This window comes from Sminthopsis crassicaudata, chromosome 1 (genome assembly GCF_048593235.1).
Source record: "Sminthopsis crassicaudata isolate SCR6 chromosome 1, ASM4859323v1, whole genome shotgun sequence".
In the NCBI taxonomy this organism is placed as follows: Eukaryota; Metazoa; Chordata; class Mammalia; order Dasyuromorphia; family Dasyuridae; genus Sminthopsis; species Sminthopsis crassicaudata.
The window spans coordinates 701088115-701103268 of record NC_133617.1 but is presented as its reverse complement, the minus strand read 5'-3'; the positions used below and the strand labels follow the sequence as shown (position 1 = coordinate 701103268).

Genomic DNA, 15154 nt, shown 5'->3' with positions numbered 1-15154 from the left:
AAATGCCTACTTTTTCTTATTCTCCCTGAATTTTGCTGCTCTCACCTTCCTTTGGTCTCCTAATTTATAAACCCTGAACCACTGAGAACATAGCCTCTTCATCATTACCAATTCAGACTACTGAAGATGTGGACTCCATAATAAAGAATCTCAATATTTCACTGGTACAAAGTACAGTAAGGATTGGGGGGAAAGTGCTTCAGAGTGGGGAGGGAAAATACATGACCTATTTCTATTTTTATCTAAAAAAATAAATAAGCAAGCTTTAATTTTTAATATATATGGGTTGACATTAGTACTCATTAAATATGATGTCATGTGCAGTATATGTAAGTCAGTATGCAATCATGTGTCATCTGTAGTAATCAAGTTTTTCTAAGGAAAGCAGTTTCCCCCCAGTGAAGGGGTTGCTAGTGTCATGTTTCAACTCATTTCCTGTGTTTTCCTATGGATTACATTTTACATGTGCCCACTTAGTGGGGCACAGATGATATTATTCTGTTTCAATTAAACTAATCCTCAAAACCAGGAAAGTTTCCTGATTTGCAAAGATTCCTGCAGCAAAACCATAGACTAAAAACAATTCTAAAAGTGTAAATTCAAGAAAAAAAGGAGGAAAGAGATGGGTTGCTCTCTGCTCTCACATGAGCAGAGAGAAAGAATGATAACCTAACAAGTTCTGACAAATTGTCCCAAAAAGGGAAATTATCAAGATTATTTGAAATATGAATTTATATCCATTGCTTCAAGCAATAAATATTACTCTACATATAAATTAGCAAGTAACTAACAACTAAGCAGCTAGGTGGTGCTGCAGTGGATAAAGTGCTGGGCCTGGAATCTGGAAGACTTATTGTTTTGACTACAAATGTGTCTTTGAACAAATGTGATCGTGAACAAGTCACTAAACTGTGCCTCAGTTTCCTCATCAGTAAAATAAACTGGAAAAGGAAATAGCAAAGCATTTTAGTATTTTTGCCAAGAAAACCCAAATAGGATTACTGAAACAACCGAACAACTTTTATTAAGCATTTATTCTGTGCTAGACTCTGGAACACAATAACAATATATTATATATTAATTAAAATAAAATATATTAATATAACAATAGTATGAAACCATCACAATTATCCAGACATTTAAAAACTAAGCTTGTGTTGCTGTAAGGAAAAACATGGAAAAATAATTTTCTAACCTGTTCAAAAAAATCTTTTCTAAAAGACATTGCAGTAAGTTTTGAATACATTTGTTTAATAATACAAAAATGAAAATCTTCTAATCAGTTTGCAAGAAGAACCTTTGAATATCAAGTAAATTGAGAACTTACTAGTCAAATTTCAACCCACGCCTTTGTGTAATTGGTAGATATATCTGGGAAATGCACATCACGATTTGTTAAGCATAGTCACTGATACACTTCTTTGGATCTAGGCATCTTTTTTTTTTTTTTTTCCAACAATAGCCATTAAAGCTAAATACTGAACTGAACTGAACTGAACTTAGAATCAGATCTTCAAGATTCTATATTCCAAAGAGACTAATCAAGAACAAAAAAATGTTGAAGCATATCAACTATATTGCTTTCACTAAAAATTACACGCTTTGTGAAAGCCAAAAGGGTTTGTAGGATTAATAAATAATTATTTTAAAATATTATTTATTTCACCTTCAACAATAGTGCATGTATGTAATTTTTAAATAAGTAAATATATGCACATTGGGAGTGCATGCTCAAAATAAATATAGACTTAGGTGCCAAGTTCTTGGCCCATCCCATCTGGCTGCTGTGGCAACACTCCTTAGTATGACACAAAATAGATTCAAATGGAATTGGAAAATATTGAACAAAATAAATAAAAACTAAATAAAACATAGATAACTGCATTTTAAAACTAAGCCAGTGTTTAACTTGCTGAGATTCTTATTATATTAAAGATTAGCTGGATCCCTGTTCCTATTTGAATATGACACCTCTGGTATAGAGAATTACATGATGGAGTTGGATTCAGGAAGATTTGGATTCAAATTCCTTCCCTGACACTTATCTGAGCAAGTCACTTCATCGAAACCTCAATTTTCTCATTTGTAAGATGGGGATAAAAATAGCATTCCCTTCACAGGGTTGTTTTGAGATTTTAAAAAATGCATATGTATGTTTGTATATATATATATATTATGATAAATACTTTAAAAAAATACAAAATGCTAGCCCCAGATTTTAAAAATGCAGCATTTATTGACTTTATCTTTAGGCTTCATGGACTCCACCTCTTCCATGGGCAGTTCTTGTGTACAGATTAATTTTGGAAATAGTTTATTGGCAAAGGGACAGTAACTTTCAGCAAAATCAATTCCCTGGAGTTTGGCTATGTTTTCACTCCCTTCTATTCTGACCTCGGCATTGGAGTCCAATATCAAGGTTCAAAGAGGCCCATTAAATTGACTGCATGGTGAAGTCTGACCTAAGGATTTATTCTTTCCAGTGAGGAAAAGAATCCTGTAAGGTAATGGATTGAACCCTAGACTTGGAGACAGGATGGACCTGAGTTTTAATCCTACTATATGACACTTACTAGTCTGTGTGGGACTCTTGGTAAATTCCTTGGTTGCCCTTTGTGTCTCCTCAGAATTTATTATATCAGACAGGGTACTCCATCTGTATTGATAGAAGATGATCTCAACCCAGGGTGTTCACCAGTGTTAAGGAGATCACAGATACTTTGCTCTGACAAGGAGAAGGTTCAAATACTCCCTTTTGCATTTCAATTCAACAAGTACCTATCTCATTGCCTTTGGTATACCTAGAACTGCTCAGAAGTGAGAGAAGTTCCTTCATTCTCAAAGGACTTGGATTCTTAGGGGTGCACAAGAAAGGACCTGGTGCTCCAACTATAACTAATACTATATGCGTCATCCCATGAACTGGGTCAGACACAAAAGTGACTGAAAAAAGAGGTAAGTGCGCTGGAAATTCTGCCATGTTGAAGGACATGTGAAGAAACTGAGGGTATTTAAGTTAAAGAGATCACAGCTTCATTGATTCATACGCTTTGAGCTAAAAGGGGCCTTACAAGTTGTTAAATCCACTCTTCCATTTTTCTGATGAGGAAACCAAATCACAGAGACATTCAATGATTTTCCCAGGTTAAAAAGGAAGGAAGGAAACAAGCATTTATTTAACATCTTAAGTGTGAAGCACGATGCTAAGAGCACCTATTTCCTAGGCTTGTTATGAGGAACAAGTGAGATAATATTTGTAAAGTGTTTAGCCCAACATCTGAAACATAGTAAGTGCTATATAAATGCTAATTCCTATTTTTAATGAAGTATTGTTTCATTTAACCCTTACAACAACCCTGGAAAGTAGATGCTCTTATTATCCTCATTAGACAGAAAGGAAACTAAGGCAATCAGAAGTTTGGTTATTTGCCCACTTGGCTTCTAAGATCTGAGGCTGAACCCCAGTCTTTCTGATTCCAGGCTTGAACCACATCTCATTACCTTTTAAACACCAGATCTGTTTCCAGCCTAGTCCCTTCTCCCTCCCTCGTCCCCAGCCATTATTGAGAGGAGAAGTGGAAAAGGACCTCGTACAAAGGGAATCTTAGTTCTTCATTATCACCAGCAATAGATGTTCTGCAGCTGGCACTAATAGGAATATAGGCAGGAGAACCCTGGGAGAGGCAGCAGCCATATTCCCCTGAGTCTGCTTCCAGGGAATCTCTCATTGCCATGGGAAGCAACTCCTTGGGAGCAGAGACTGACCATCCCTACCCCTGCAGATCCACAGCTATCCACAGGGAAGGCAAGTCAACCCAGTGGAAGCAGCAAGAGATACTAAGGGACAGACAGAGGGCAGCTTGTACTGGGAAAAGTAAACCATCACTTTTTTTATTTACCTCAAACTATTATTTATCCTCAAAATTTTTATAGAAACAGACTGGCACCGTGAATCCAAGATCATTTAGAATAGCAGTGTGTCCAGTCCAGTATCAAATGGTTGAACATGAGAAATTGATGTGATTTTGCCAGAGAAGATGACATTAAGGGAGCTTGCTGTGTACCCTAAGGTACCATGGAACTTTTCCATCTGACCTGCAGTTAAACCCTTCCTATGTTTTGTAGTCCCTATTAGAATGTGAGCTCCAGAGAGCAGGGACTGTCTCTGCTTTTCTATTTATATTTGCCATGCTTTGCACGTAATAAACATTTAATACGGGCTTTAGTCATCCATCTATTTAACTGTTCATCTGTCACTTCATCCACCCACCCATCCATCCATCTATCCATTCATGACAAACCATGGATGTTGCCATAGACTCACCAGAATCATCCCAGGTGAGACTGCATACTTCTGTACCAACAGTGGTGGATCTTCCTGGAGGGCACTATGGATATTATACCGCAATAAGCGGTAAGGGTCACGGCGACACTGCAAAGACACAGAAACGACAGTTGGTTTATTTTCACTGGGGGATAAAGATTATCCTGGAAGTCCAGATAAATGGGAGTTCAACTTAGGCATAGAGAATATGGCACTTCAGCATGATAATTGTAGAACTATCTATAGAAGAATTGCACATGTTTAACATACATTAGATTACTTGCCATCTAGGGGAAGAGGGAGGGGAAAATTTGGAACACAAGATTTTTGCAAGGGTGTATGTTGAAAATTATCTATTTATCTGTCTATCTATCTATCTATCTATATGTTTTGAAAATAAAAAAGTTTTAATAAAAATTTTAAAAAGGAAATATGATACTTTACACTCTAATTAACTATGTGATCTTAGGCAAGTCACTAAACCTTTCTGTAGTGTGACTCAGTTCCTCCATCTGTAAAATGAAATTCTCTTCTAGTGATAAATCTATGATCCTATGTTCACAAAAGAGATATTTTGATATGAAACATCCAAAGTAATTGGCAAATCCCAGTTATACTCTAAAACTATCCCCTTGAGAACACTTCTTCAGGAAGAACTTTTCTGAGTCTGACATTAATATAGGAAGATGGGATTTTCACCAGTTTCCTCAAAAGGATCCTATGATATGGAAGAAGGAAAGGGTCCAGAACTCACACTGAAGTCCTACAGTGATGAATTATCATGGCATACAAGTGAGCTCTCCTGGGTTATATCAGAGGAGCACAGCCTCCAGTAAGTCCTATCAATACCGAGTCTGGCTGGTATTGCTTTGGCTGTCTGCTGTCTGGGCCCAGCCTAACTAGCACTGAGAGGCAAGGTCAGGATGATAGCCATCATCAAAAGATTAGTCACCCACCAATTCTCTGATGTCAGAGAAAATCAGAAAACTCTCCAGTAAACTACAGAGGGACTTATAATTTGCAATCAAAGAAGGAACTCCATTAAGAGAAGGAATTTTTGTACTGATAAGTATCACAAGCTGAACAAAATGGTCCTCAGTCTGGTGTGTAGGGGGTATAGGACAGGATAAGAGAAGAACTGGCACCTAGTCTGCAATCTGATAGCTTCTTATTTTAATTCATTACTCTTGCTACTTCTCAAGGGATCTCTCTCATGATTCTATGATCATAGATTCTAGAGTTAAAAGGAACTTTAGGTGTCAGAGATTCTGACATCCTGTTTTACACATGACAAAATAGAGGCAAAAATTAAGTGACTTGCTCAAGGTCACACAGAAGTAGTTATCTCAGCTCTTTTTTCCCTCTCTATGCTATTGAAGGCTTACAAGAGTTTGTGGCATCCTCCAAATACTGAGGTAAGAAGGAAAGAAGGAAGAAAAAAGGAAAAAGGGGAGAAAGAAAAGAAGGAAGGAAGAAAGAAGGAAGAAAGGAAAGAAGGAAAGAAGGAAGGAAGGAAGGAAGGAAGAAAGGAAGGAAGGAAGGAAGGAAGGAAGGAAGGAAGGAAGGAAGGAAGGAAGGAAGGAAGGAAGGAAGGAAGGAAGGAAGGAAGGAAGGAAGGAAGAAAGGAGAGTTGAAATTGGACGACAGGGATCCAAGGGAAAAGACAAGAGGCCTGGGATAGGACAGACAGACTGACTGTTGGAGCTAAAGAACAGCAGAATAGGAAACTGCTCTGATCCCCACCACTGAAGACAATAATCATACCCAAACATCACACCTAAATGGCCTGAAATTCTTCACTTGGTCATATTGCTGATGAATTTTTAGTTAAGAGTTTTTTCAGTAAGAGATTGCCAGGGGTAGCTGGCAAACAGAAGGTATGGAGATAGCATTCTGGCAAGTTACATACATCTGGTGACAAGTATACTTGGAGACAGTCTTGGAGACAATCTCCTCCCAAACTGCCTGCTAGCCCTCATAGTAATTCCTCCACACTGAGCATATTGACTCTAACACTGAACATACACCAAACTCTGACAGACTCCCTTACACAATGACTGATCCATTAACTTCAGCCACAGACTGACCCTTAATCCTGGTCGAGACCTGAATGAACTCATTCTCTGGTCACAGACTGAGTTCTAACCCTGGGTCACAGACACAGAATAGAAAACTCTGCTAGCCTCAGGCACAAGGGCTAAAGGAATACAACTATTTCCATATCCCCCAGTGCAAGGAGAACATTTCATTGATGATATGTTTGAGATCTTCCAGGATCCTAGACTGAGAGACAGAAGTCCTAGATTCTAGGTCTGGTTCTTATGATGAACCTGAGAGGGATCTCAAGCAAATTATGGTAACCATCTTGGCCTTTAGGTTCCCAACTACAAAGTGGAAAGATTGGGCTGGATTTCAGAGATAAGCTTCTCACCTTCAAAGGGGATTTTCAGTTCAGCTCTTCTGACATCCAAGGAGAGACTTTGATTCAGAAATTCCACCCCTGAGGTGTTCCTCTTATATTTCCCAGGCAGTAATTTGAGTAATGAATATTTTTGATATACTTTCCATCCCCACTCCACCGCCATCTCTCCCAGTTTCTCCAAACACAATCCAAACTTAGCTGACCTATATCACTTTACCTAGGGGCTGGTGGCAGGAGTAACTTATCTGAAGAAACACGTTTATTACTAAGTCTTATCAAACAGCTCAGTGTTTACCCCATCAGGTTGGCACATTTTCATTTCCCCAAAGGGCCTTCAGTAGTTCCCTCTCTCCTCTGCTATGAAAAGATAGAAGGCTATGGATATATCAGACTTTTTAATGTGTAGGTTAGTTTTCTTCATTGTTTTCCCCATTATTGTTTATAAAGGATGGTTCTCTGATAAGAGAGTGGGAAAAGGAAATACAAGTAATATTTTAAAATTAGTTTGATTATTAATAATATATAATAATAATTATTTTAAAAGATTATCTTTCTTTAAGCATAGGGTGACAAATGATGGGATTACAGTCACACAGATGTGGAGATGTCTTGACAATCCTGAAATTTTTTTCCTTTAGTTGCCTTTCAGTTCTACCCATATGTAGGATCAGTTCTATGCCTAGTATTTTTTTTAAATAATAGTTTTATTTTCAAAATACACTAAAGATGTTTTTCAACATTCACTCTTGTAAAATCTTGTGTTCCAAATTTTTCTCCCTCCATTCCTCCACTTCCTCCCCTAGACAACAAGTAATCCAATATATGTTAAACATGTACAATTTTTCTATACATGTTTCCCATTTATCATGTTATCTATGACTATTCTTGACTTTGGCTTCGGCTAGGTAATGGAGAGCCCCAATTACCTGAATGCAAGGAGAGGGTCGGCCATACTGATTGTGAAAATAGAGTGAGTCCAGGATCCATTCCAGATGGCTCGTGCTGGTAGAACTCTGGGTAGTCATCACATAGAGCACCAGAATTTGGCTTGGGTCCCTGGGAGCTGAGATGAACCTTTCTAACTCTAGGTCTGTGAGTGCAGGGCTTTTCACCAGACATCTGCAGCCAAAGCCAGTATCCTGTTTGAGCAGTAGCTTCCGGAGCATCAGGGGACAGTCAGCAAGAGTGAAAGCCCAGGTGCTGGGGGGCTTTTGATCCACGACGCCTGCTGATTTGGACCTATAAAGAAGAAACCCCTCCCCCATCCCTCAGAATGAGAAGAGGACAATTTGAAATACTCAATCCCATCCTTCCCTAAAAGGAATGAGGAGACCTAGCTTCAATATTGCCTCACACATTTTTTAGCTTTGGAAATCTAGACAAGACATCTCTCAGAGCTTCCATTTCTTTGCTGGAAAATAAGAGTTAGACTAAAGTCTCTTCCTGCTCAAAAATCAGTGATTACCATGATTTTAAAAACCAAGGGTTCTTAACCTGATGTTTTGCCCCTCATCACCTCTTTCCTTTGCTAAAATCTCATCACATTTTCTCTTATGTAATTTTCATTTACCAGGAAGTGAGTTACGGGAGAAGTGATAAGTAATGAGTTTGGAGTAGAGTGGGAGAGAGAGGGAAGGAGTGATAACTGTATTTCAATATATTGGTTTTCTTTTGAATCCTTTGTATTTTATTTTATGCATTTTAAAACATGACCGATGACTTCAGAATTTTTTTTTCACCAGACACTCAGACATGGGCATAACATGAGGCAGAGTTCCTACTTTGAAAGAATCTCTTCCCTAGTTAATAAGTAGATGGATGAAATTCTTCTTAATAGTTTCCCCAGAATCCCAGAATTTCTGACTTAGAAAGAAGCTCAGAGGCCAACTAATCTAGCCTACACTTCAATAAGAATTGCCTTTATAGTATACCTAATAACCTAAAACTTATCCAGTCTTCTCTTAAAATTCATTATAATGGGAAGCTCATTGTCTCTTTCAGCAATGCTTCTTGGATAACCCTCATTGTTAGGATGGATCAAACTATACCTTTACTTGATGGATCAAACTATACCTTTGAAACTTCTATACATCATTGCTCCTAAGTCTTCCTCTTTGGGGCAACGAGAACGAGGTTAGTTCTTTTTCCATATGAGTATTCTTTAAGTATATAAAACTATTTGAAGTACTGAAGTAGCTAGATGAAATACTGGACCTGGACTCAGACAAAATCATCATAACAACTTTTGAGATAAATATAATCATTCCCATTTTTACATATGAGGAAATTGAAATGCTGGGAGGTTAGATCTTATATAATTAAGGGGCAACTTGAACCTAAGTGATCTGCCTTCCAGAAGTGCAAATTCAGACTCCTGTGTGTGACAAGTCACTTAACTCCTGTCTGCCTCAATTTCCTCATCTGTAAAGAGGGCATAGTAATAGCATCTACCTCCCACAATAAAGTATTTTGCAGATCATAAAGTGCTATGTAAATAATATCTGTTAAAGACAGTTATCATTCCATCCCTGTCTAAACCCCTCAAGTCTTCCCTTTATTCATTTCCATTTTCTTGAAGTGATCCTCATTTGACATGATCTCAAACCCCTTCAACTTCTCATAACCTTTCTCTGACATTCTCCAATTTATCAATGGATAGATGGTTAAGTAGAACCAATAATAAAAAAATAAGATGGGGATGCTGTGTTATAGATTTTGGTATCTTTCTTAGGTCTTTTATATAGTGGGTGTTATTCAACAGTCATTTGCTGACTTGGATGATAGATAAAATGAACTAATTATAATATGAGGCAAAATAGTTTTAAGTTCCAGTGAGTGTTTCTGGTCTTATAGAATGATGGAAAAACTGACCTACTGGGCACATAGAAGGCTCTCACAATAGGAGTGCAGGTTAAAATATGAGATTGAGAATTTAGCATAAATCTCTAAGTGTGGCCTTCTCAAGACAGATCAATGACATTAGCAGATTGTGAATGGCTCTGGATTGGTTTCTTGATTTGGACAGGCCCTAGGTTAACAGATATGGGTTTTAGGTGCATAAATCCCAGATTATTTCAGTAGGAAGTGTATGTCTAAACCCACCTGTCAGTGATTCTGGATGGGATTCTGATAGACTGCTTTTTAGAAATGCTCATGGTTATTGTTGAAGAATCATCCTGGAATAGGTCCCCAGGGGAAGAAGAACGCAGTATTGAACTACTGCGGGCAATTGAATCCAATGCTGACTTGGGACGCCACTGGATTAAGGATGGTACTATCTTCCTGAACCGGCTGAGGTCTATTTCATCCTTCACTGGATAATCTATTGTGAGGAGGCCTATGAGTAGAGTGCAAGAAAAGTAAGAAAAATTAGGAGAACATAGTAACAGCAAGATAATGTGGTAAGCAATTATGATATGACTTAACTCTTCTCAGCAATACAGTGATCCAAGACAATTCCAATAGACTTGGGTTGGAAAATGCCATCCAAATGCCAGAGAGACAACTATGGAGACTGAATACAAAGAAACGAATACTATTTTCACCTTGTTTTTGCTTTGTTTTTTCTTTCCTAGATGTTTCCCTTTTGTTCTTTTTTAAAATTAAAGCTTTTTAGTTTTCAAAACATATACATGGACAATTCTTCAACATTAGCCCTTGCAAAACCCTGTGTTCCAATTTCTTCCTCTTCCCTCACCCCCTCCCCTAGATGGCAAGTAGTCCAATATATATTAAACATGGTAGAAATATATGTTAAATCCAATATATGCATATATATTTATACAATTATCTTGCTGTACAAGAAAAAAAAAAGTAAAGCAAAATAAAATGCAAACAAACAACAACAAAAAGGGTGAAAATGCTATGTTGTGAACTACACTCAGTTCCTACAGTCCTCTCTATGGGTGTAGATGACTCTCTTCATCATTGAACAATTTTTTAATCATCTCATTGTTGAAGAGAGCCATGTCCATCAGAATTGATCATCATATAATGATCTCCTGGTTCCGCTTATTTCACTTAACATCAATTCATGTAAGTCTCTCCAGGCCTTTCTGAAATCATCCTGTTAATTGTTTCTCACAGAACAATAATATTCCATAACATTCATATATTATAACTTATTCAGCCATTCTCCAATTGATGGACATCCATTCAGTTTCCAGTTTCTTGCCATTACAAAAAGGGCTGCCACAAACATTTTTGCACATGCAAGTCCCCTTCCCTCTTTTAAGATTTCTTTGGGATATAAGCCCAGTAGTAACACCGCTAGGTCAAAGGGTATGCACAATTTGATAACTGTTTGAGCATAGTTCGAAATTGCTCTCCAGAATGGTTGGATCCATTCACAATTCCACCAACAATGCATCCATGTCCCACTTTTCCCACATCCCCTCCAACATCGTCATTATCTTTTCCTGTCATCTTAGCCAATCTGAGAGATGTGTAGTGGTATCTCAGAGTTGTCTTAGCGTTTCTCTGATCAATAGTGATTTAGACCACTTTTTTCATATGACTAGAACTATTTTTAATTTCTTCATCTAAAAATTGTCTGTTCATGTCCTTTGACCATTTATCAGTTGGAGAATGGCTTGATTTCTTATAAATTTGAATCAATTCTCTATATATCTTGGAAATGAGACCTTTATTAGAATCTTTGAAGATAAAAATGTTTTCCCAATTTATTACTTCCCTTCTAATCTTGTCTGCATTGGTTTTGTTTGTACAAAAACTTTTTAACTTAATATAATCAAAATTATCTATATTGTGACCAATAATGATCTCCAATTTTTCCTTGGCCACAAATTCCTTTCTGCTCCATAGAGCTGAGAAGTAAACTATTCTATGTTCTTCTAATCTGTTTATCATTCTTTATATCTAGATCATGGACCCATTTTGACCTTATCTTGGTATATGGCATTAAGTGTGAGTCAATGCTTAGTTTCTGCCATACTAGTTTCCAATTTTACCAGCAGTTTTTATCAAATAGTGAGTTCTTGTTCTTTGGGTTTGTCAAACATTAGATTGCTATAGTTATTGATGACTTTATTCTGTGAACCTAACCTACTCCATTGATCGACTATTCTATTTCTTAGCCAGTACCAAATTTCCCTTTTGTTCTGATTTCTCTTTCACAACATAACTAATACAGAAATATGTTTTAAATTATTGTACATGCATAATTTTTATCAGATTGCTTGTTATCTTGGAGAGGGAGGGAGAAAAAAATCTGGAACTCAAAATCTCACAAAAACGAATGCTGAAAACTATCTTTATATGCCATTGGAAAAATAAAATACTACTGAAGAGAGGAAAAATAATGTTATTTTCCCACTTACTTATCAAGACAATCTTTAACATTCATTTGTACAAGATTTTGAGTTCTATATTTTTCTCCCTTCCTCTCTCCCCTCCCATCTTCCAAAAATGGTAGGCAATTCATTATGCGCTATTTTGTAAAACATATTTACATGTTAGTCACAATTGTGAAAAAAACAGATTAAAAATAAGAAAAAGAATAAAGTGAAAAAATATGCTTCAATCTGCATTCAGAATCCAACAGTTCTTTATCTTGATGTGGATAGCATTTTTCTTTGTGTGTCCTTTATACTTGTTTGGATCATTTTGTTTCTGGGAAGAGCTGAGTCATTCATTGTTGGTTATTATATATTGTTGCTGATACTATATACATTTTCCTGGTTACATTCATTTCTCTTTTCATCAGTAGCTACAGGTCTTTCCAGATTCTCTGCCTGTTCAGCAATTATTATTCCACAATAATATTCCATTATATTCAATGTTCAGTCATTTCCTCAATTGATATGCATTTACTCAATTTCCAATATTTTGCTATAATGAAAAGGGCTGCTATAAGTACTTTTGCATATGTAGGTCCTTTCCCCCTTTTATGATCTCTTTGGGATATAGATTATTAATTATATTGCTGGATCAAAGGGTATGCACAGTTTTATAGTCCTTTGGACATAATTCCAAATTGCTCTCTAGAATGGCTGAAACAGTTCACAACTCCACCAACAAGCATCATGATGCTCAACCAGCATTTATCAATCATATGATATGTGTCAGGCAGAGTGTTAAGAATACAAAGGATATTAGGAATGCAAAGAAAAGAAAAAGATAGTTTCTGTCCTCAAGTTGCTTAGTCCTGGATTCAACTCCCACTTGTGATATTTACTTTCAGTGTGATTTGGGGCAAGTCACTTCTCTTTGAACCCAGTTTCATTGTATGTAAAATGAAGGAGTTGACAAGATAATATCGAAGTCCCTTTTAACTTTTACTCTATAATTTTACATGAATTATATTAAGATATAAATCTATAGAATATATTTGAAGTCAGAGAAACCCTATCTGGCAACTTATAATTCATACCATGTAAGCAATTACTTAATTTCCTAATTATCAAAGCTAACCTCATTGTATGGGGATGCAGAGGGGTGACCCCAGAAGTATCAGAAGTACTTATGAATTAAAGAGGCACAAAAACATTTGAGCTTAGGATGAATAGGGATTTTTGGAATGGAAAAGCATGATATGTACTTTTACAAATTACAGAAAACCTACAGGGAAGGGAGTGCTCCAGAAAACCTGTCTGCCAGACTTTTTTATTCTTTTGATATTTACCCGCTGACAGCAAAACAGAATTCATAAATTGAGACACTGTCTTCTGAAATCGCTTCTTAATCTCAACCAGTGCTCGGATCATCTTGGATGTTCCTTCTTCAGGACCCCGTCTAAAACAATACTTGAAAGACCAAGAGGAAATACTTGTCATTGTTAGCCAAGAGCAACATCTCATCTTGATCTGCAGAAAACCTGAGCTGCTCTGTGATGCAGAGGAACCAAAGGCATACTGACAGGCATTTAGAGTAATGAATATAACCTCTTAAAACTGTCTGGCCTATTCTCTTTTTTTGTTGAAGTTTTTTCAAAACATATACAAGGATAATTTTTCAATTTTGACCCTTGAAAAACTTTGTGTTACAATCCCCCCCTTTCCTCTTCCCCCTCCCCTAAATGGCAAGTAATCCAATATATGTTAAATATGGTAAAAAAAATATGTGTTAAATCCAATATAGGCATACATATTTAAAATTCAATTTTATTTTATTTTCAGGTCTACCTCTCTTCTCATTGAGAAAGGAAAACAAAAACAATTTCAGACATGTATAATCAAGCAAAATAAATTCTGACATTGGCCACAGATACACATGTTTCAGTCTGTACTCTTAAGTATATTATTTCACTATCTAGAAGTGAGTAGCATGTTTCATTAAGAATCCTCTGAAATTGTGGCTAGTCATTGTGTTAATTAGCAGTCTTTGAAAGTTATCTTTGCAATATTGTTTTTATGTTACAAAGTGAACTTCTGGTTTTAGGCATACATATTTATACAATTATCTTGTTGCACAAGAAAAATCAGATCAAAAAGGGAAAAAAATGACAAAGAAAATAAAATTCAAGCAAACCACAACAAAAGAGTGAGAATGCTATGTTGTGATCCACCCTCAGTTCCCACAGTCCTCTCTCTGGGTGTAGATGGCTTTTTTCATCTCAAGATCATTGGAACTGGCGTTAATCATCTCGTTGTTGAAGAGGGTCACATCCATCAGAATTGATTATCATAGAATCTTATTGTTGCTGTGTACAGTGATCTGATTCTGCTCATTTCACATGGCATCTGTTCATGTAAGTCTCTCCAGGCCTTTCTGAAATCAGCCTGCTGGTCATTTCTTACAGAACAATAATATTCCATAGCATTCATATACCATGACTTATTCAGTCATTCTCCAACTGATGGGCATCAGTTTCCAGTTTCTTGCCAATACAAGAAGGGCTGTGTTTAGCCTATTCTCAAAGATTTATCTCACTACCTTTCTTAGTGAGAAGGGACAATAATACCCCCTTCCTCTAGAGGACAGGACTTCTAAGGTGGATGGACTTACCAGAGAAGAATTACAGGCAATTTTAGATCCTGGAGAGAAAGGTATGATGTAATCATTAGGAAGCCAAACTTGAAACCAGGAAAGCCTTAGGTTCAAGTCTTGACACTGACCCTCAGGAAGTCATTAATCTCTCAGTGTATTTGCAACCCTTTAATAAAATTGCAAAGAAGGTGCTGATCTCTATTAAATAGAATGAGTTTTCTAACTCAGAAATTCTAAAGTAAAGAAATTATAATTCTATTCCTTATCTCTAACTAAAATCTTTGTTGACAGATATATGCTTCATCCAGAAATCAAGATTTTAAAAGTACATTGTTCTAAGCAAATGTTCAAATAAACAAATGAAAATAAGAAAGTTTTGTATATGAAACCATAAATTTCTATGACTATGGTGTGTAACAAGTATTGTATTCAATCTAATAATAAGAAAAACATATTTTTGC

General features: G+C 36.6%; 1 protein-coding gene across 2 annotated transcripts in view; it reads right to left on the bottom strand.

Annotated features, from left to right (window-relative positions):
* The window catches only part of C1H3orf20 (chromosome 1 C3orf20 homolog), a 90037-nt gene that overhangs the window by 25370 nt on the left and 49513 nt on the right, over window positions 1-15154 (bottom strand). For both annotated transcript variants that reach the window (XM_074283822.1, XM_074283823.1), the window contains exons 10-13: window positions 13390-13510; window positions 9849-10083; window positions 7673-7985; window positions 4325-4432 (exon numbers count right to left, since the gene is read on the bottom strand). In XM_074283822.1, the coding sequence (XP_074139923.1) occupies window positions 4325-4432; window positions 7673-7985; window positions 9849-10083; window positions 13390-13510 (777 nt within the window). The remainder of the gene's footprint in view (window positions 1-4324; window positions 4433-7672; window positions 7986-9848; window positions 10084-13389; window positions 13511-15154) is intronic.